This window comes from Tenrec ecaudatus, chromosome 5, assembly GCF_050624435.1.
Source record: "Tenrec ecaudatus isolate mTenEca1 chromosome 5, mTenEca1.hap1, whole genome shotgun sequence".
Lineage (NCBI taxonomy): Eukaryota > Metazoa > Chordata > Mammalia > Afrosoricida > Tenrecidae > Tenrec > Tenrec ecaudatus.
The window spans coordinates 152,898,443-152,920,599 of NC_134534.1; the positions used below are offsets into that span (position 1 = coordinate 152,898,443).

General features: G+C 56.1%; 1 protein-coding gene and 1 long non-coding RNA gene across 7 annotated transcripts; one reads left to right on the forward strand and one right to left on the reverse strand.

Moving 5' to 3' along the window:
• The first annotated feature begins 285 nt into the window (after positions 1 to 285).
• GATA2 (GATA binding protein 2) lies at positions 286 to 13,437 on the forward strand. Of its 6 annotated transcripts, none has more exons than XM_075550122.1 (6): positions 286 to 588; positions 6,318 to 6,603; positions 7,044 to 7,685; positions 9,313 to 9,458; positions 11,448 to 11,573; positions 12,102 to 13,437. In XM_075550122.1, the coding sequence occupies exons 2-6, from the start codon at positions 6,375 to 6,377 to the stop codon at positions 12,399 to 12,401; spliced, it is 1,443 nt and encodes a 480-aa protein (XP_075406237.1). In that variant the 5' UTR covers positions 286 to 588; positions 6,318 to 6,374; the 3' UTR covers positions 12,402 to 13,437. The 6 variants fall into 6 exon arrangements, with proteins under 6 accessions (XP_075406237.1, XP_075406236.1, XP_075406238.1 ...); XM_075550121.1 differs by lacking the exon at positions 286 to 588 and adding an exon at positions 4,842 to 5,078; XM_075550123.1 differs by lacking the exon at positions 286 to 588 and adding an exon at positions 4,842 to 5,035.
• On the reverse strand, positions 2,779 to 4,626 carry LOC142448338 (uncharacterized). Its single transcript, XR_012784518.1, has 3 exons — positions 4,419 to 4,626; positions 3,943 to 4,213; positions 2,779 to 3,608 (listed from the first exon to the last, which is right to left on the reverse strand). It is a non-coding gene; the product is annotated as an uncharacterized LOC142448338 (long non-coding RNA).
• Positions 13,438 to 22,157: the final 8,720 nt, after the last annotated feature.

Below are 22,157 nucleotides of genomic sequence, written 5' to 3' on the forward strand. Positions count from 1 at the left end.
GGGGCGTCCCGGGGCTTTCCGAGTGTGGATCCCTGAGGGCAGAGATGTGTGCATGTGTGTGTGTACACAAGCCCGGATAAGAAGGGGAGTGTGGCGTGTGGGAAAGCAGGGTGTGCACCCCAAGAGCCTGGCGGCCCTCGGCCTACCAGCCAGCTTGACCCGGCTGCTGCCGGGCTCAGAGCCCCAGGCACCCTCCCCCCTTCCACCGCCTCCCCCACACGCGGTGCCCCCGCCCCCTCAAAGTGCTGTGGAAATAAAAAGCGGTGGCTCTGCGGCCAGGGTAAGGGGAGGCGGTGAAAGCCAAGGAAGGTAGCCCAGGACCGTGCCGCCGCTGGGGCTCGCAGCACACGTCCCTATCTCCTGGCCGCTGCCGTCCGCACCTCGGCCAGCCCGGGTCAGTCACCGAGCGAACAAAAGCGACCCGCCGCTGTGCACCATGCGGCAGCTTGGCGCGCCGCCCGGGCCCTGCTGCTGAGCGCCGCCGGCCCGCGCCGGGGCCCCCGCGCGTCCCCTAGACACGCACAGCGTCGCGCGTCCGTTCCTCTCCGGCCCTGTCCGCCCGGGGGCGCCGCCCGCTGTGCTCTCTCGGTAAGTCTTCCCCGCCCCCTCTTGGGGTCCTTCTGGTGCCAGGCCCGGCCTGGCCCGTCAGCACCCAATCGAACAGTCCCGGCCTGACCTTGTGGCCCCTGTAATGCAGCCTTGGGACCATTCTGGTCCATACAGCATCACAAACCCCAGGTTCTTGCGCCCGGCGTGGGACCGGAGACCTGGCACAGCCCGCTCGCCTCGGGTCCCTGGACTCCACTTCTTAGAGCCCCAGGCCCCAAGCCCTTGGCGTTCCCAGCCTTGCAAAGCGTCCCGTGCCCCCCAGAGTTGGAGCCTTTGTCCCGGGCGCCCCACAGTCCCAGACCGCTGCGGCGGGTGCGCTGAAACCGGACTGCGGAGCGGCGGCTGCACCTGCCGGCTGGTCCCGTGCACCGGCTTTGCGCGGCTTAACCCGGCTCGCTCCAGCGTGCGCCCCTGCGCGCTGCGCCCGGCGGCCCTTTATTCTGTGTGGCTAGGGTGCGGGCGGGGGAGAGCGCGAGTCTGGAAGGTGCCCCCTTGCCCCAAGCCAGAATCGGAATCCGTTTAGTGGGATTTCAATAAGAATGGGGCCCGCGGAAGACTCGGGGATCTGTCCCCGAGAGGCGTAATCAGCGGTCTGGATTTGGATGGACGTTGGGTTTTTAGAATCCTTTGACGGCGGCTCGGCTGGAACTCCAGGTTGCCCCAGCCGCGAGGAGGGTAAGCCCGGCGTCCAGGGTCCTCGGGTGTGGTGGCCTCTCTTTTCCCGGAAAACACAGAAGGAAATTCGTTGTTTTGGAAAAAGCCTCAGCTCCTGGGGTCAGAAACATCTGGCCTAGCCGCCGTAGCTGGGGTCGGATTTACGCAGGCACCCCGCGCTGGTGTTCGTTTATAGGAGGCAGGGCTAGAGAAGCGGGTTAGGGCAGGCGAGGCTGCCCAGGCTCCTGAGGAGTGTTTTCCTGCCGGGTTGACAAATTGCAAACAAATTGCGTCTAACGAAACGGATTTCCCAGTTGCCAGGCCGCCGAGAGCTCTGGGTAAACGGTGGCTCCCCGCACAGGAGAGGGAAATTACCCGATGGATGGGGGTGTGAGGGGTGTCTTTGTAGGGCCCTAAGGGAGGCTTTGGGTGGAAGTTAGTACCTGGTAAGGCGATACAGGACCTCCGAGGTGTCTTGGTTCCGGGACGCTGAGTTCTCTAGGTCGCTGGGCCCAGTCTGTTTGATTCCAATAGGCCCAGAACGCAGACGAAGTAAGAGAGCCGGCACGAAGGCCAGGAGAGAGGAAATCTGATTTTTTTTTTGGGGGGGGGCGGGACTGGGAGGACTGGAGGGGGTTTCCAAAGTTCAGGTGGGGTCGTGGAAGCCCGGGTCTTCCGAACCCCATCTGGCTAACAAGCATCCCTCCAGAAATCAAGGTACATTGGCATTGGGAGGCTGGGAGGACGCTGGGCTGTGAATTAAAAACATTTATGGATGACAATCCCTAAGCAAACGGATTTCTTTGAAGCCCCTCCTCCACTGGCCAGTTAGCTGCCCATAGGAAATGGCGAGAAGAATTAGGTTACAAAAAGGGGGCAAACTTATGGTCCCAGAGGGGCCATCTCTGATGAACGAAGTTTAAACAAAGGGCGCAGTGGGGTGGGCCAGCCTAGTGGGTGACTACGGCTGCTTAGCCCAACCCGAGCTGTGGCCTGAGGCCCTTCAGGTGCTTGAGAACCGGGTGGGCGCCAGGTCTGCTGCTCTCCCAACATCCAGGCGGAAGCACCCAGCACTGCCAGAACGCTCGCTTTCTGGGGAGTCTCGGGTCCTTTGAAGGAGCAGTTGGAAAATTCCGTTTTGTCGCCCGCCGTTCTTTCTCAGAGCAGAGCGAAAATCGTGTTCCCTTGCAGGGAAAGTGACAACTTCTCAGCGTGATCAGAGGCTGAGGCCTGGGTTTCCAACAACCCTCCAGAACAAACAGAACATTGGAAAAGGGATTGTGTCCCCTCCCAAAGCATCCTGCGTACAACCAAGCCCCAGTTTTTAAGATGGTAGAAATAGATCCGCTCTGACTGACAACTCGGGTCCCCTAGCAGAATCCTGGGGCTGCCCTGGCCCTCTCCCGACGTTTGGGGCCGTGGTAGGAGCAAGGTCTGGGCCTGGAGCCTGCCTGGCGTCTGTCGGTCTTTCTGGCGCGCGCATGTTAACACTCACACATACACACTCTCTCAAAATGAGGAGAGGTAGGTCGCTTTTATTGGCCTGCTTGGGGTCCAGGTACACAGCATCCCGCTTCTTTTCTTCCAAGCGGGTTCTTTTCTGCTGGAAACACAGCTGTCCCGTGTCCAACGCAGGGGCTCCCACTTCCCACAGAAGCTTCAGTCGGCTTGGCCGCTCCAAGGCAGGCATTCCCAGGGGTTCAGGGGACCTAGCAGGGCACTCTCCCCTTTCCCTCCACGCTGGGCTGCGAGCAGACAGGCTGGCGCGCGTCTCCCGAGGGCCTGGATTTGAGCATCGCTTAACCGCCCGGCTAAGCCCCTCTGAGCGGCGATTTTCTGAGCCGCGGAGCCGGGTAATTCAATCCCCACCCGCGCCGAGCCAGGCTCACGGGCAGCGCAGGCGCTGGGGTCTGGGACCCAGGATCCCGCAGCGTCCACTCTCAGGGATGACCGGGACGTAGCTCAAGAAGAGCTCGAGGCCGATCTCGCCGTCCGGAAACTCCAGAGCCACCCCGAAAGAGGGTGGGGTGCAGAATTTAACCGCGTCTTTGGATTCTGAGAGAGGGGGTGGCGGGTGGGGGTTAAATTACCTGCTTTCCGCGGGCGCGGCGTGACTACCTTGGTGCGATCCCGACTAGGCGGTGAGCTGCTGCTCTGTCCGGCATCCGCGGTCCAGCGTCCGGTACCGGGGCGGGCTTCGACACTCGGTTCCGGGAGTTGAGCCGGAACGGGCTAGTCTAGCCGGATACCAGCGTCTTTAAGACTCTCCGGCGAGGCTTCTAGGGACGCAGACCGGGCTCAAGGTTCCTTGGAAGTCTCACGTTTCGTCTTGATGGAGAATCGTACTTGAGAACGAGAGAGATAGGAGAATGGAGGCACAGAGGGACCCCGCCAGCTTACGCGTGGCGCGGGAGCCTGACCCTGGCGTCTCACCTGCCCCCCCTGGCCACCGAGGTCTGCGACTGTGCGCTCCAGCCTTAGCCCCAGCCTCGGCGCGCCTTCCCGGCGCGCGCCCGTTTCCTCTCGGGGAGTGCGGAGTTCTGAGCGGTCTGCGCCCCAAGCGCCCCCGGGAAAGCCGAGCGCGAGAGGGACTCGGCGGGCAGTCGGGGTCCCCGAGGGCCCCAGGCACTCGCACGCCTAGCTCCGAACGCACTGCGGAGCCCGAGCCCCCGTCTCTACCTGAGCGAGGACTCTCGGACGGGCGGACGGTCAGTCCAACGCAGCGGCAGGCGTAGGCCCTAAGTCCCAGCCTGCGCCCCGATCGGCGCTGCCTGCGGGGAGCTGGTCTGGGAGGGGGAAGCGGGGCGCGCCTGCCCAGCCCGGCCGGCCGGACGCCCCAGAGCCGAGCTGAGGGGGCCGAGGGCTTTCCTCCCTCCTTGGATTATTAAAAAGTTCATTTCCTGGCGAATCGGGTGACGTCAGGGGCCCGGCGTCGCGGTGGCGGGGCCGCCTGGCCGGAGAAGCCGCCTCCAGTTACCCAATTACCGACTGTCAATCGTGCCACCCCTCCCCCACCCTCCTGGGGGTGGCCTGGACCCCCGCACTCCCCCTGCCCCTGACCCATCTGGGACCCCTCAGGGCTTCCACCAGGGAGCTACGGGTCCAGCGAGAGGGTTAGGAGCTTGGGCGGGGGCAGGGGGGTGTCAGTCGCTCACCTCCATTTACCTCACACCTGTCTTGCTCCCCTCGCCCCCTCATCGGTCTCAGGCCCCCTTCCAGCCTCAGTTTCCCCCAGTGCGGAGAAGCAAAATCTGGGCCCTGGCCCCAGCCAGCCCACCCAGCTAGCTCTCTGGGCTGACGGGTGTAGGAGTCTAGATTCTAGGTGATCTAGGGGGCAGAATTTTCAAACCCCAACCTCCTTTTCCCTAGGGACCGCTTCTGGGATGCCAGAGAGGGAAAAAAATGCCTCCTCCTGCCCGCCCCCCACCCCACCCCCCCTCTCCTCCAGCTTTGTCCCTACAGCGGGCGCCGGCGCCAGGACAGGTCTCCCCAGCTTGGCCCCAGGCGGTTTGGCCAGTTGGTCTGCAAAAGCCACGCCCGGGGAGGACCCTCCCTCTCCCTCTCCCTCTCCTTCTCTGGAACTACCGACCGGGACACCTTTATTTCGCCAGGCACAGCCCGAAGCAGTTGCGTGTCTCGGGCCCAGGTGTTCTCCAGGGGCCTTGTGGTGCTTGCTCCTCTCGACCTGCTGTCCAGAAGCCTCCCTGGGAGACCTCTGCACCCCACCCCTGCCCAGTCCGCGTCCGAGTGGAGAAGGGAACAGCCTGGATAGGTGATAGTGAACTCCGACCAATTAACCTTCTGTGATAAAGGAGGTGGGATCTCAGAGTGGACGGGGCTGGGGTCCCCGAGAGAGGCCACCCACAGGGTGCGACTAGCCCAGCTGGTGGAGGAGGGGCCCCGTTCGTACTTAGTCACTAAGAGAGGGGTCCCAGGGATTGGGGATCCAGTGTCCAGGAGAAGGGGGTGCCGGGGTCGGCCGTTGGGCAAGGGTCCCACGGATGGGGCGATGGTAGTAGGAGCCGCGGGTCGGCAGCCTAGGAGGGGCGCGCGGGCGGCGTGGGGCAGGCCCGCGGGTCAGTCGGGGAGTTCAGCGGACCCTGAGTTGCAGGCGCAGCCAATGGAGGGTGGAGGCTGGGCGGCGGGCGCCGCTGATTGGCTGGCGCCGGCTTCTTAGGCGTGCGCGGCCCCCGCTTCATGTCTGTGCAAGAGTCGGCAGCTGGCGCCAGGGCGGCCGGAGGATGCCGAGGGGCCGGAGGCCGGCGGGCCCGAGGCCGAGGCGCGCGCTGCCCACTGCCTCGAGCGCTTGAGCCTGGCCAGCCGCCAGACTCGCAGTCCCAGGGCCCTCTGCCCCTCCGGTATCCGGCCTGTGCTGCCCACCTTCGGCGGCCGCACCTCCACCCCCCAGGCGCTGCGTGTGTAAGTTAGGGAGCGGGAGCCGGCCGCGGCCCGGGGCGCGCCTAGCTCCTCGGAGCCTGGGGACCAGGACCAAATTCAGGGCGACTGCTTTGATGTGCCTCGTAGAGAGGTCGTGATTAAGGACCCCCGCCCCCCGGGCTGGCTCTGGGCCCTTTGGGAGTGCGTGTGCATGTGTGGGGCGGGGGTGGAGGGTCAGATTGTACAGCTGGCGCCAAGTGTAGGTGTGTGTCTGTCGCTGTGATCATGTGCTCCAGTGGGTGCCCAGCCGCCTGACTTCAACTTTTAGTTTGTTTACGCGTTTGTGTACCGAGAGGGTGGGGGGTTCGATGTGAGTGTCCGCCTGAAGCCCTCTCCGTTGGCGCGTGTTGGGGTAACGTGTCGCAGCTGGCCCCTTTAGGTGAGCCCGTGTGCAAGGGCGTGTGGCTCAGGGAGCAGGGGCGCGATGTGAGTGTGCGTAGCTGAACCTCTTTCCTCCGCCTTCCTTTCGTTTTGAACCTCGCGCTTTCCTCCCACCCGGGACTGGCGGGCGCCAGAGTTCCGCTAGAGCGCAGCGGCGCGTGGGGCGTCTCGCGGGGTCCACATAGGGGGTGTTGGGACCCTGGCAGCGCCCCTCACGCCCCCTTTCCCTCGCTCAGGGCCGCTGCTGCCTCCACCCAGACCCCCACCCGCAGCCGCCGCCGCCGCCGCTGGCCATGGAAGTGGCGCCGGAACAGCCGCGCTGGATGGCTCACCCCGCGGTGCTGAATGCCCAGCACCCCGACTCGCACCATCCGGGCTTGGCACATAACTATATGGAGCCCGCGCAGCTGCTGCCTCCCGACGAGGTGGACGTCTTCTTCAACCACCTCGACTCGCAAGGCAACCCTTACTACGCCAACCCGGCCCACGCGCGGGCACGCGTCTCCTACAGCCCCGCACACGGTGAGCCACGGGCCTGTGGGGGACGGACGGGGAGCCAGGCGCTCGCTCGGACCAGGCCGAAAGCGAGGGGAGGAAGGCCTGGGCCTGCTTCCCGGATGTAGGATCCGCCAGAGCCCGGGTGGCTGCGAAATCCACCAGGAGGGTGGGCCGCAGCCTCTTGGAAAGGGTGGGGGGCCACTGGGGCTTCTGGCCATGTCTAGTCGGCCCCTGGGGGTTCTTCTGGGCCCTGTCTCCCGGAAGTGGGGGTCGGGGCAGCGGGTGGCTCTTCTGGGCCACCTTGCCTTTCTGTTCCTGTCTGACATTCCCGATGACTGTCGGTTGGGGAGTGGCGTATCTGGTGTTCTTAGGGACCGGTGGTTGACCTCTGGTTCCGGTGGGAGTGTGGGTCTTCGTGCTGGGTTGAGGGTGTGATTCCGTTTGTATGTTCTCCTGGCCCGCAGCTCGCCTGACGGGAGGCCAGATGTGCCGACCACACTTGTTGCACAGTCCTGGGTTGCCCTGGCTGGACGGGGGCAAAGCGGCCCTCTCGGCCGCAGCAGCTCACCACCACAACCCCTGGACCGTGAGCCCTTTCTCCAAGACTCCACTGCACCCCTCGGCCGCTGGAGGACCCGGAGGCCCACTCTCCGTTTACCCAGGGGCCGGCACTGGGAGTGGGGGAGGCAGCGGGAGTTCCGTGGCATCCCTCACGCCGGCTGCAGCCCACTCAGGCTCCCACCTCTTCGGCTTCCCTCCCACCCCACCCAAAGAAGTTTCTCCTGACCCCAACAACACAGGGGCTGCCTCCCCAGCCTCATCCTCGGCCGGGGGCAGTGCAGCCAGGGGGGAGGACAAGGAAGGCGTCAAGTACCAGGTGTCCCTAGCGGACAGCATGAAGATGGAGAGCAGCAGTCCTCTGCGCCCAGGCCTGGCAGCCATGGGCACCCAGCCTGCCACGCACCACCCCATCCCCACCTATCCCTCCTATGTGCCAGCCACTGCCCATGACTATGGCAGCGGACTCTTCCACCCTGGAGGCTTCCTGGGTGGCCCCGCATCCAGCTTCACTCCAAAGCAGCGCAGCAAGGCACGCTCCTGCTCAGGTAAAATCGGCTGTGAAAAGCTGGATCCCTGTGGGCTGTGATTGGGGAGGAGCGTGGCGATGGTGGTGTCAGTTTCCCAAATCAGAGGGCGGTGGTGTCTGCTTTTTAGTCCTTCATAGACCCGGGGGAGGAAGGACCCCAGAACTTGTTCTGTTCCTTAAATTCACTTCCCTCCTTGGCCCTCACTCACCTGTCTTCAAAAGTGGACCCCTGCACACCAGGACAGGCTTTCCCTCTCCAGGCATCACCTGTGAACATGCAAGCTGCCCCCTTCGTAGCGCATAATGTGAGAATGAACTGAGTAGGTGAGGGAAGCCAGTCTGTGTGTGCATGTTCACAAGGGCAATTCTCACGGCTCCTCACGCTTCAGGAATCTGGTTCCCCAACTCAAATCACTCCCATCTTAGAATTTTGGTGGCTCTGTATCTCCTTGGGAGATTTCCCCCTGAGCAAAATTCCCAAAATGCACTCCTTTCTGCTCTTTGCCTCTGGCTGTGCTGCACGCTCCCCTCCCTGAGGGGACGCGCTCCAAAACTTCCCCTTTGCCTAGTAGAACCTGACTGGGTCTACGCCTGGGCTGGGCTTGTCACCTATCTGGCTACAGAACACAGGACACGAGGCTGTGGAGGTGAGGGGCTCTGGTTGGCTGACACCTCCTCCCTGCCTCTTAACTATGCCTTTACCAGGAAGTATGAGGGGGAAGATTTGAAATTTTACTCCTGGGTCCAGGACCCACCCCCAAACCCCCTTTTCTTTCCCATGTGTGTATCAACAATTTACTTGAAACACCATCAGGGCAAATTTCTGGGTCACCCGCTACTAGACAACTACTTTCCATGCTGCCTACCTGGTGTGTGGGGTTCCCCATTGAGGTCTTGAGGCTTGGGGGTGGGGGTTCTCCTATCTCTTTAGGCAGTTTGCAGGTCTTAGTACTTTCTCCCAAATTTGTTTTACTTTTAATTTCAATTCCAGATGATCCTTCATTCAAAGCGCAAGACCACTTAGTGGGAAAAGGAAAGGGTTTCTGGCTTATTTTGTTTTACAGAACAACAACTTAGATGCCAGTCCTGAATTGAACCCTGGGGCTTGGCCAGAAGGGGACAAAGAAGGAGAGAGTTATCCTTCTACTGAAAGTAGACAGGCAGGCTAGGGGAAGGGAGCAGACCAGGAGACAGAAGCAGAGATTCTGGGTGGCAGCGACCTTTGGGGAGCAAGCCAGGACCATGGGCACCAGCAAGGCAGCTTCCCTGTCCATCAGTCAGGGGGGGCGGGCGGGCAAGCTAATGATTCTTGGTGCTGCCGCCCAAGGCAAAGTTTGCTGTAAATACCCTTTGTTGGCCTCTCTGGACATCCCTGGGGCCCTAGCCCCACTTTCCCCAATCTCCTCACTTCCCTTCCTTCTAGCTCCCAAGGATTTTAAAGAGGGAGACTTGACCTTAAACTGCATGCCCTTCCTGTGGAGGGGACCCTCTAGTTTTTCCTGCTCGGGTTGGTACTTAAAGCATTTCCTGCTAGACCCTCCCAGCAGAGGCAGACCCAGCACCAGTCTCAGTTCGGCCTCTGCTTGTCGGTCCCTGCTCCCTCCCCATGACACTGAGCTCTGTGCGGTCCCCCTGTTTTCCCTCAGAAGGTCGGGAGTGTGTCAACTGCGGGGCCACAGCCACCCCTCTCTGGAGACGAGATGGCACCGGCCACTACCTGTGCAACGCTTGCGGACTCTACCACAAGATGAACGGACAGAACCGGCCACTCATCAAACCCAAGCGGAGACTGGTAGGCGGCGGGCACATGCCAGCTGGGTCGCCTTGGGGAGGCGGCATGTCGGGGCTGACAAGTAACTGGAGGACTCGTGATGTTCTGGCAAGAGCCGGCTGGTCAAGAAAATAACCATTTAAAAGACGAAAACCCTTCTTTCCCAGGCAGATGTGTTGCCATTGAAATTCCCTTTTGTCATGAAAATCACTTGGGTAGGCTGCCCTGGCTGCCCACGGGACCTGGAGGGATTATAATCACAGGGCCACCAGTCTTTCGGGCCCTCCCAATTAGATTGCTTACCCAGGGGCCCAAAGTTGAATGTCCCAGGGCCCTGGCCGGACTGGACTCCTGTCCTCTGGCTGGCGTTTAACTCTTTTTAAAAATAGGGCCATGAAGTAATTTTCCTTCGTCGTTCGGGGCAATGCTGCCGGCCCTTCCAACACACACAGTCTCCTCGTGCTTGTTCAAACACACTCACACCAGCCACCAAAAAAACCTGCCCTTTATTATTTTTCCATGGAGTCACCTATACTGTGTATTTTCATTTGAGTGATTTTTTTTTTAAATGCCCTTTCGGATCTCCTGCCGGAGTTTCCTATCCGGACATCTGCAGCCCAAAGATAAGGAAACTTCGCGTATCTGTTTCCGGACTCGGCGAGTTTTGAGAGAGTCTCCTCGGCTCAGGCCTGCCTCTTGCTGGGCTGGATTGAACTCTCCAATCCACTCCACTCTGCAAATACTGCGTAAAATGCTAAGAATAATAAATACTTTTTCTTTCTTTCTTTTTTTTTTTCGGGGCGAAGTGATTTATGAAGCTTAAATCGGCCCGCTCTGGGGACCCGGTTCTTCTCCACAAAGCGAGGGCAGGGGAGAGGGCTCTCCCCGGTGGGGGTAGGGGTGGAGAGCTCCACGTTGGCCCCTGAGTCAGAATTCCAGCGTTTCACTGCTTACTCAGCCCCTCCCCGCCCCCCACCCCACCCCTGCTCTGACCAGGCTCTAGTCTGGGACCAGTCCAGCCTCGGCCGGCCTCACCTCCCCCTCCTGGCCACTGTCTGGTGGAGTCCGCCCGTGGTGCTCTGGGACGATGGGTGACTCTAGAAACAGGAGCCGGCTCTGCTCTGCTGGGGAAAGGCTCCCTCCTGCCTGCCTCTCCTCGGAGCCTGTAGCACCCTGGGGGGTGGCGGGACTAGACCCCCAGCTCCCGACCGACTGTCTGACCTCTTCAGGGCAGTTCTGAGGGACTGTGGCACTTGGCTGGGCTGGGGGCTCAGAAGGTGTAGGTTTCAGGAACAACATCCCCCACGTCCCCCAGCAAATCCGTGGGTGAACTGAGCCGCTAAATCAGGAACCCCTGCACCAGCTCTGTCTGATAGACATGTTCTATATCTGCACTGGCCACTTGAAATGTGGCGGATGGCATTGAAGACATGGGGTTTTGAAATTTTGTGGAGATAGCGTTGAGGTCAACTTCTTTTGAAAAGTCACGGGTAAAGTTTGCGGTCACCCTGTTGGACAGGGCAGCTCTAGGTACCCTTAACAGGTCCTTAACACTGCCACCCTGCCCCTCTGGTGACCCCTGGCCCTGAAACAATGACTGACCTAGAAAAAGAGATTATCAAGGTGGGGTGGTGGTAGAGGAGTAGCATACCTCTGGACCCCCGACAGCGGGGACTGGGGACTACACTGGGCCTGCCTCAGGGCCTGGCCCTCCCTGGTACTAGAGTTAGACCGGCGGGGGCTGGGCAGGAGTAGCTTTCCTGCTCCGGCTTTTGTTGATTCTAAGATTCAGCTCTGAGAGGTCTTTATTCTGAAGTTCCGTGGCTCTTGCACCGTTCTCAGATTCTAAAATGTCTCAGCTCTGAGCTGCCTTGATTCCCTGGTGAGATTGACTGCTCCTGGCCTACGCTGGGGGGGTGGGGCGGTGCCATGGGTGGGGCGGGAGGTCGAGGTGGAGCGTGGGAGCATGGGAGCATGCCGCTTGATGCTGCCCCCCTCCCGCCCCACCAGTCAGCTGCCAGGAGAGCAGGCACCTGTTGTGCGAATTGTCAGACCACCACCACCACCTTATGGCGCCGGAACGCCAACGGGGACCCGGTCTGCAACGCCTGCGGCCTCTACTACAAACTGCACAACGTGAGTGCCCCGCCCCGCGCCTCCCTAGGGGCCCTGTGCTTTGTGCGTCCAGACCGGGCCCAGCCTCAGTATCCAGCTTGGCTTGGCTTGGCAAGCCGTCACTGTGGCCCTGGGCGCCAGAAGGGCTTTCTGTAAGGGGAGGCACCTTGGCTTGGTAAGGGGCTGACCAAGCAGTGGGGTGGGTGGGGGGTGAGGGTGGGGGGCAGCCTGACTGGCTGTGAGTGAGGAAACAGTGCTGGAGAATCCAGGGAGACTCTGAAGTCCTGCTGCATTCAGGTCCCACTCAGGGACAAGCCCCCCCCCCTCCCCGTTACCCCCCCTCCCTGCATGCTGACAGTACAGGGTGAGAGGGTGAGGACGAGAGGGTGGAGGCCTGATAGGGGCAGGTTGAAGGAGACACGGTTCCGGTTCCTGGCTTCCTGGGACCCTCCTAGCCCAGCTCTCCGCTCCAGCCCCGCCCCCGGTGGGGTACATTCCGCTCTGGAAGGGAATGCCGCATCCTGAAGACATCATGGTGCTTGTCCCCAGGTGAACAGGCCCCTGACCATGAAGAAGGAAGGCATCCAGACTCGGAACCGGAAGATGTCCAACAAGTCCAAGAAGAGCAAGAAGGGGACCGAGTGCTTCGAGGAGCTGTCGAAGTGTATGCAGGAGAAGCCGTCCCCCTTCAGTGCCGCTGCCCTGGCTGGACACATGACGCCTGTGGGCCACCTCCCACCCTTCAGCCACTCGGGACACATTTTGCCCACGCCGACGCCCATCCATCCCTCCTCCAGCCTCTCCTTTGGCCATCCCCACCCTTCCAGCATGGTGACAGCCATGGGCTAAGGACAGCTTTCTGCTGCTCGGCAGACCATGTAGAGTAGGGAGCAGGCAGGACAAGACTGGGCTCCCAGGATGGGTGACAACTCCTTGGCCGCCCACTCCTCCCCAAAGACTGATGCTACTCCTACCTGCCCAGCAGGGCCCAAGGACTCCGCTCATCTGTCCAAATTACTGTGAATCCCACCTGCTGGGGTGCCTCGCTCCTGCCCCCCACCTCCCCCCTGCCCAGGCGAGAGGACCTTCACTAACAGTTGTTCAGAGAGCAAAGAAGGACAACTTTATGAAGAACAACGAAGGCGCAGGGGGACGAACGAAAGAAAATGTTTCGAGAAGGAGCAAGGAGTCGGCAAAAATAATTTATGTTATAACGAGGACCTCGGGCCTCGGAGGTCCAGGTCATTCCAAATCCGCCTGGTCAAGCAGCCCTCCTCGAGCCAAACACCCTCTGCTGTCTGCTGGCCAGGTCTTTGGGGGCAGATCTGGGGTGTACACTGTGCACACCCCCCCATACCCCCCTGCGAGGTAACTGGACTCCAGGCTGGCTGGGCCCAGGCCAGAAGGACCCACAGTTGGGCGGGTGAGCTTGTGTGGGCCAAGCTGCTGGCGCTGGAGGGCAGGCCCTGGTGGGAGAGACAATCACAGGCGGTCCTGTACGGATTCCCAGGCCAGGGTTGGGTCACAGGAAGGAAACGACATTTTCTTGAAAGGGGAAACGTCTCTAGTAGATTGCTCCCCTTGCTTTAAGACCGAAGCTGGTGTGGTCCATGCCCCCTTAATTAATGGGCTGGAGCCACAGCCTACCTTCTCTTTTGGGGAGATGGCCCTCCTGTACATAGGACCCTTTTCTGCTAACCCCCCAAGTCCCTTCCTTCCCACTCTGAGACAAAAGGAAAAAAAATGTAAAAAAAAAAAACAACAAAAAAACTACACAAGCTTATCTCGCTGATGAGTTATTTTATTTTTAAACTTTTTGGATCCAGTCGGTTGTACGTTGCCACAGAAGTCATGCTATGGAAAAGAAATAAAATCTACAAATCCAGGTTGTAGCTTCACAATTATTTTTGGAGGATTTCTTGGATCCCATAGCCCTGGAGCTGGAGGCCTTGGGAGAGGGTATGACGACTCTTGGCTTGGGGGTTGCGGGGTGTTTGTTCGGTTTTCTAGTCTGACAGCAGGCAAATACACAGGTGGGAGGGGCACAGCTCTGGTGGTGGGGTGGCTGTGGCCCTACTGGGGGGGGCACAGGAGATGCTGCGGCTGTGGCTGTCTGGATCCTTACAAAGGTACAGCTGTGCATAAATGTGTACCGAGCTTAGATTCCAAATGCAGTGGTGGGGGGGGGCCCAGGAAGAGGGTTGTGCTGATGTAATGGACCAAGTGCAATATGGGCAGGTGATCCCCACAGGTGCACCACGGCGAGAAGTAACTTATTTTGTACTTGTATCTGCGTAAGAAAAAGAATCGGCAGTATTTTCTGTTTTCTTTGGCTTGTTTTATTTTGGATTAGTGAACTAAGTTATTGTTAATTATGTACAACATTTATATATTGTCTGTAAAAATGTATGCTATCCTCTTATTCCTTCAAAGTGAATACTGTTAAGAATAATAAAATACTTTTTGTGAATGCCTCTGGCCTCTGCTGTGGGCTCCCGGGCCTTAGTCTGCCAATCCCAGGTGCTGGAACCTAAGGTGACCAGACCACACTGCTCCTGGGCCCCTGGGTTTGAAGGGGAGGGGCTCCTGGGACAGGGGGCCCATAGGTCTGATTTCAGTGCTGAGATGTGGTGTCTCAACCCCAGGTTTTTCTATCTGAATTCTCGGATCATCAGAGCCCTCAGGAGGGTGGCCGCCAGGGAGGCTATGGGTTCTCCAGCCCTTAGTCCACACCCGAACCCTCTTCCCGAACGCTCAGCAAGACTCTTCCCAGGCTCTTGGAAAAGGCACTCTCTCCTCACTTCCCGAATGCTGACCAGGCGCGGTTTCTGAGCTGTCACCTGTATTCCAATTCATTGACGAACCTGATCCCCAATGTCTTGGGGACTGCTGCCATTCATTGTCATCCTTTTTGATACGACTGATAATGTCTGCTTACCAGTGATCACATGTCGGATTACTAACACTTGATCGTTAACACCTAATCTCTAATATTTCATCCATGCCACACTGATGTGTCCAGTGACTGATACTCACCAGTATTTCTGATCATGAATGTCATCACCAACAATCCTGCTCAGCATATCTTCTGATGACCACTGTCTCTCCAAACGCCAAATTCATGGATGCATCTTCAAGGCTGCCTCACAGCGACCCTACGGGACAGAGCAGCACCATGGCTATGGGCTTCCTGGACTGAGTCTTTAAGCCTTGTCCTAGAGCAGTGGTTCTCAACCGGTGGGTCATGACCCCCTTTGGGGGTCAAATGACCCTTTCACAGGGGTCGTCGGATTCATAACAGTAGCAAAATGACAGTTACAAAGTAGCAACGAAAATAATCTGATGGTTGGTGGGGGTCACCACAACATGAGGAACTGTATGAAAGGGTCGAGGCAGGAGGAAGGTGGAGAACCACTGGTCTAGAGGGTAAGACAGCCCAATGCTTAATCTGCTCTACCACCAGGACGCCTACCACTACCTCTGCTGACCAATAGCTTTAACAATGTGGCCGATGACTAATACGCCTGTATTAGTTTCCAGTGCTCCTGTAACAGACGCCACAAGTAGCTGGATTTAAAGAACAAATTCATTTGCTCGCAGTTCTGAAGGCTAAAAGTTTAAATCAAGGTCTTCCTTGTATGGAGCCTCAGATGTACACTGACTCATTGACATTTCTTTTTGTGTAGCTGACCCTAACATATCTGTGTCTGTGTCTAACTTGGTCTTCTCTTAACTCAGATGTGATTAAGAACCCACTCTATTCTCATGTGATCTTATTAACAAGTGCCGTTTCTAAACGATTATATCCACACACCGAGGGTTGAAATTTCAACATATTTTTCAGAGGCACAATTAAATTCATAACAGTCTCTAATAGAATCCGCTTGCTAGCAATGTTTTCTCATTGTCCGTATCTCTGGTCTCCCTTATCCTAAGTCACCAGAAACTCTGGTTACCCTTATCCCTGACCGCTCAGTTTGGCTACCAAGATCTCTTATCATCAATGTCCCAGATAACCAACATTCCATGATGGTTGGATCTTCTTTTTTTTTAAACTCATTTTATTGGGGGCTCTTAGAACTCTTATCACAATCCATTCATTCATCTATTGTGTCAAACACATTTGTATATTTGTTTCCATCGTTATTCTCAAAACATTTGCTTTCTGCTTGAGCCCTTGGTATTAGCTCCTCATTTTCCCCCTCCCTCCCTGAAACCTCCTCCCTCATGAACCCTTGATGATTTATAAATTATTATTTTGTTATATCTTACCCACTCCCTTCACCCACTTTTCTGTTGTCCGTCTCCCAGGGAGGAGGCTGTATGTAGATCCTTATAATCGGTCCCCCTTCCCCCCCTCCCCCCACTCTTACCCCCCCCTCTTCCCCCACTCCCCCCCCTTCCCCTCCACCTTCTTGGTATCCTGTCATCATTTTCGAAATATTTTCTTTCTATTTGAGCCCTTGGTCTCAGCTTATTTCCCCCCTTTCTCCCTCCCTCCCTCATGATGGATCTTCTCATCCAAGTTTGATAACCAGTGTCCCTCAGTCATTGGTCACCAGGGTCTTATTATTCTCTATTAATCTAAATCTCTAATTATTAATGCCTCTATCACCCAAAGCTGAGACCCACAATAGGCCTGGGCACCCTCTATCTCCAGTCATTCATTCTGATCACCATTGCCTCCTGTCTCCACTTCCTATATCATATCATCCCTGGTCACCAAGATATGAACCCCCAGAAGCTTTCCTCAGTGATGCTCTTGATCATCATGTTTAGTGTCCCTGACCAATGATCAATAATATATCGCGTTAATAATAGCTGATCACCAACACCTCTAAGCACTGCCTTCTGATCATCAATGTAGGCCCATTTTCCTCAACACATTTTGCTTGGACGATGGCATTGCTCGCTCGCTCCACTGCCACCTGTGACCCTGCTCTCACCTCTGACCTGCCCCTCCAATACTATCCCAGTAGATCGAGGTCTGACCTGTCCCTCCAATACCGTCCACACACAGGAGCATACAAGATGAGTGGTGCATGACCAGTGTGCTCTGGAGTGGAAGGAGGGGAAGCAGGTGGCTCAGTCTCCAGCCTGGTTCCCCCTCCCTGCCCTCGTGTTGAGAGTGGGGAGCATGGCCAGGAGGTCTGCCCTCCCAACGGCCTCGATCCCCAAAGCCCTCAGCCTGGCCTCAGCTAAGCCACCCTGCCTATTTGGCCCAAATCCCAGAGCGCAGTGTCTACAACCTGCAGACCCGAAACCAGGATATTAAGCCCAAGAACTAGGAACCAGCCCTGTGCCCCAGAGCTCAGGAACCTGTATCTCAAAACGCAGCACCGAGCCTCGAACCTACCTCTAAAACTAGAATTAGGTGCTCAGAACACAGAACTTATAACCAAGGACTCTGAGACAGGGACCTAGAACCCAGAGCTCAGATTGAGATCTCAGAACATGGAGCCTAGGACCCAGGGCCCTGCTACCCAGTCAATGTCCACATATAGGAACCCTGTCGGACAGAATAGAACTGGCTTCTGAGCCTGTACATCTTTATGATGTGAGAGAGCCTCGTTTTCCTCCGGTGGACCAGCTAGTAGGTGGGTTCGAACCAATGCCATGTAGTTATCAGCCCACTATACCATCTGGGCTCCACATAAGGCATCAGAGAAACAGCTAGAGCATGGAACACAGGCCCCAACTTCAAAGGCTAAGCCCTTGACCTCGAATCTACAAAAAGGAGCCCGAAACTTAAGCCTAAAGCCCCCAAATTCAGAAATCAGAACCTAGTACTTGGACCCAGACCTTAGAGACTTAGAGGTCAGAATCCAGAACCGAACATTCAGATGGATTAGAGAAGCGTCCCTTGTGTTTTGTTTTTTTATTACCCTCTGACTTACTTCTTCTTTTTGACAACAAATATTTTTTTTGGTCTCATGTCCTGTGTGCTTGGCATGGGTGAGGGTACTGAGCACCCTCAGGCAAGAGATTCCCCGCCCTGCAAAGTCAGTTCAGGAGGGCAGGGACTGGCGACCACATCCCTTCTGTGTTCCTGTGCGTCTTGCTGGCTGGGGTCGTTTTGCTGGGGACATCTGCTGAGTAGGTCCATTCTTCTGTCCCCTAAATGTTTGCTTAGCATCTGGGCTGAGAATGAACGAAGGCGCTACTGGGGCTGCCTGGCAGCTCACAGAGTGTGGGCCTGCGGGCTGAGGTAGAGGGGAGGGTCTCGGGGGTGTGGCAGTGGCACTGAGGTGACTTTCAGGAGCAGGGAAACCCCCTGGCTTTGGAGTCCTGGGTTCAAGTCCCAGCAATTCACCTTGGAGCAGTGGCTTCTGATCCTCAACTTCATATAAATACTAGTTCCTAACAAAGACTCCATGGGCCAGAGCCATTGTGTCCGGTAAACAGTTTCGGTTTTGTGGCCACAAAGCACCCAGGCAGGGCCAGGCACGGCTCAGGCACGGCAGGCGTCACAAGGAGTCAGTCACCATTAGCAGACCGATGATTCCACGAGGCCTGGCGCCAGGGCGGCCCCGGGTGGGGTCGCCCTTTGTTCGGTCTGTTTGCACTCAGGTGGGGCCGGCCAGCCAGCCTAGGACTCTGGCTAGCTTGGCCCCCTTCCACCTTTCCTCCTGCTGAAGCACTTCCAGAAGCATTTGTTATTCCCATTTTCCACGGGAAGAAATCAACCGCCTCTGCCGCGGGTCCAAGGTTGCACTGCGGTGATTCTTAGAGACCAGTTCTAGTCTCTAAAGTCCCTCTGCCCCGCGCTCTGAGGGAGGGAAACAAGCTTCTCCCTTCCAAGGGCCACGCAAATGGAAGATGCTGGGGGCAGTACAGATCAGGGGGAATGCGGGCCTCCTGCCTCCACCCAGGATCAAATCGCCCACTAGAGGCAGGGCTGACTCCAAATTAGTTTATTCAAAAAGAACAATTCCATCCAAATTCCACACCTTTCTTTTCTTTCTTTTTTTTAAAAGGAATTAGGCAAAACAATAACATAATTCCAAGCTGTACCTGGAAACAGTAATAAGCCGGACCAGCCAAACCAGTCAAAAGATGATGGGAAATCACGCAGTGTGTGTGAGCATGTGTGTAACGCTTTTCAGTATTAAACCAGACGAGAGTCACCGCCGTCAGACCTGTGGTTCCGATGGAAGAAGACACAGATCAACGTGCGGACTCAATAAGCACAAAGCCACCCTCTGATTCACCAGATAAGGGATGATAAAGGCGGTGTCCGGGATCAGTGCAGGGGTGGAGGATTATTCGATCCAGTGGTGTAGCAACAACTAACTGGTGAGCATCCCACTGGGTGACCACTTCCTACTCAAGACGTCTGACGGGAGCGGCTTCCACAGCCCGATCCAGTCAGCAGACAGGTTCTGTCTGACAAATTTTGTTTGGGCTGCATGGTGTTTTACAAACATGTAAATGAGTTTTAAGTGATTTTAAATTAGGAGGCGCAAGTAAGAACACACACATTTCTGTCGTTATCAGCGCTGCAAGAACCCCCAATCAAATTATCTTTATAAATAACTAAAAGAATCAGAAGGCCTGACCCTCAGGGCATTGGGCCGCTTCCTGGGCATTTCTGTATCTCTTCCTCTCCACCGGGCCCCTTCCTTCCCAAGCCTACCTGGTTGGCTCTTGGGGACACCGAATCGGAGTCCTGGCAACTCCTACATATCCTATCACACATTCAAGATTTATTAAAGAGTTCATCTCGAAAGCAGTCGTTGCAACCCACCCAGGACAGTCCAGGGTCATCTCTCTGCAGGTACACTGGCAGAGAGCAGCCGCACACCTCAAGGAGGGGCTCAGCCTTTCTGGGACTCAGCCAAGTGTAACGCATGTCAAGTCTCCCACAGTGCAGAAGGGGTGGTAGAATAACTTGGGAGTCATGCGTTGCAGCGGGAACTCTGAGACAACCATCCCATTTTAAGATTTGAGCACCAAGTAATTATCCAGGCACCTTTTACAAGAAACTCCCAACCCAGAGATGTTCAGGACATCATTATTTATAAAGCTGAGAAATCTAAATGCTCAACTGAAATGGATGATGAAGGAACTTCGGGACATCCATGAGAACCCAGTCACAGAACAGAAATGTAGAACAAACTTACACCCGCAATTATAATATCAAAGAAGAAATACCTTCACCAAATATTAACAAAGTGTGACATCCGTATGATAGCTGACAGGGTTCCACTTTGTTCTCTCCATTTAAAAAATGTCCTGTAATGTGGCTTCACAACTTTAATCATAAAATTAATATTTCCAAGTCATTCTTTAAGAAGGGGAGACAATATTACAAAATATGCAAGAACTCAAAATTCACAAACGCAATAAACTACAACAAAACAGGCGAAGGACAGGCCACGAGGACCTACCCAACAGAAATGTGAATCCTCAAGCAGTCACTATGGCACTGAGCTCAGGAAGGATCCAGTAAATGCAAATTAAACATGGGGCCGGGGGGTGGGGGTGGGGGGGGCAAGTCTCTACTTCTCGTCTTCGCAACACTGGACCAGGTGTGTGGAAACAGGCGTGCGGTGTCTGTTGCAGCGGGAATGGCGAGACTTCTACTTGTGCACTTTGGACATGCTGTCAGAGGACTTAATGTGTGGTAAAGCAGAGGGGCAGAGAAGCCGAGGGAGACGCTGAAGGACATCGATTTGACGCCATTGTGTCCACAAAGGGCTCAAGCATCGGAAAACAACGGGGACAGCCCTGGAACGAGGAGGGTCTCTTTCTGTTGTGGAAAGAGCAGTGGTTCCCCACTTTCCTCCTGCCATGACCCGTTCAGACAGGTCTTCGGGTGGTGGTGACCCCCCAACCATAAAATGATCTCCGTTGCTACTTCATCACTGTCATGTTGCTGCTGTTAGGAATCAGACGACCCCTGGGAAAGGGGTTGAGAACCGCTGCCGTAGAGTCTGCTGTGCGTTGGAAACAACTTGCTGGTACCTAACAATAACATCTGTGGGTGGAAACGCCCATCAGAAAGGGCAGCCCTGGGACCAGAATGAGGAGGAAGCTTGGTGGGAACGCGGGGCCCTGCTGGGCCACTAGCTGCACCGGGAGCAGTCTGCAACCACGTCTCCCTCCGGGAGAAAGATGAAGCCTTGCAAAGCCAGAGGGTGACAGGCCCAGAAACCCACAGGGCACTTCTCCCTGTCCCAGAGGAGCGCTGTGAGTTGGCATTGATCCCACAGCAGGGAATATATATATATATATTTTGAGTTTGGAAATGGAAAGACATCATGCTGAGTGAAATAAGTCAATTATAAGACACTACATGAGACCACTATTATAAAAAGTCAGGACTAGGTTGTTACACTAAAAGAAGCATTCTTTCATCATGGACAGGAAGGGAATTACTAACTAGAGGTTAAGTTCATATTAATTACACTGGGGGAACTCATTCACTGCCCTCGAGTTGATAACGGCGCAGAGCAACCCTAGAGGACTGGGTAGAGTTGCCCCCATGAGTTTCTGAGACTGTAACTGTTCATGGGAGTAGTAAGTCCCGTCTTTCTCCCTTGGAGCAGCTAGTGGTATCGAACTGCCCACCTTACAGATCACATCCAAAACTCATAACCACTACACCACCAGGGCTCCTCTCTGTTGGAAGAAAAGGAAGGCAAAATCAACAGACAAAATAAAACGGTATTGGCTGTAGGTGACATTTCATTTGCCTACAGAAGCAAAATGGATCTATGTGGGATCGCATTAACAAGGGTACGCTGGGAAGCTTTGGGAGCAGTGAGTTTAAGATTAAGGTGGTGAAAGAATTTGGACAATGATAGCAAGCATGTCGGTGCAGCTTAAGGAGTGTGATCGAGTGACTGGGCTCATGTTGGTGAAGTCGTGGATCTGTAACTGTGATTCTTTCCCACAAGCAAGCAGAGCTGCTAAGTCTTTGGAGGTCGTCCTGACTGCTATGGTGTCTCACAGATGCAGGACGGTTACTGGTTATTCATTCAGAAGAATGGCCCCATCTGCGCCTTTACTTGAAAGCAGTGGTTCTTTAACATAGACTCCAAAGTTAAAGACCCAGATTCACCTGGAGGGCTTGTGCAAACACTGTGGAATCCCATCCCTAGAGAATACAAAGCAAGCGCTCCCTCCTCAAGATGTATACAAAAATATTCAGTGTGGGGAAAGGTGGGGGGGGGGGGAGAAATTCCAGAACATAACCAAAAGAAACAGAAGTACAGACAGAAATCTGTGTATTAATGGTCACCGCAGCACCATTCCCAAAGGCAGAAGCAATAGAAATTCCCATGAACGGATGAATGGATAAAATGTGGTATATCCACACAATGGGACATTACTCAGCTATAAAATCAAAAACCCCGCTGCCATCGAGCCGATTCTGACTCTTAGAGATCCTACAGGGCAGTATAGCATTACCACCTCCGAGGATTTCCAAGGCGATCCATAGTCTCTAAGGAAGCTGACAGCCGCATCTGCCGCCCATAGGGTGCCTCCCGGGTCTCCTTTAGCCACTGGGTGCTTCGCTGCTATGCGGCCAGAGTGCTCTCACTGCTGGCGAGTCGGTCCTCACTCACAGCTACCTTATTGGCAGAAGGAGAATCCAAT

Excerpts from the sequence above, each read along its gene's own strand:
- GATA2 (XM_075550119.1), top strand. The coding sequence starts at position 5,461 with ATGTCTGTGCAAGAGTCGGCAGCTGGCGCCAGGGCGGCCGGAGGATGC. Across the intron at positions 6,604-7,043 it reads CTCCTACAGCCCCGCACACG|CTCGCCTGACGGGAGGCCAG; the intron begins GTGAGCCACGGG and ends CCTGGCCCGCAG. Across the intron at positions 11,574-12,101 it reads TCTACTACAAACTGCACAAC|GTGAACAGGCCCCTGACCAT; the intron begins GTGAGTGCCCCG and ends GCTTGTCCCCAG.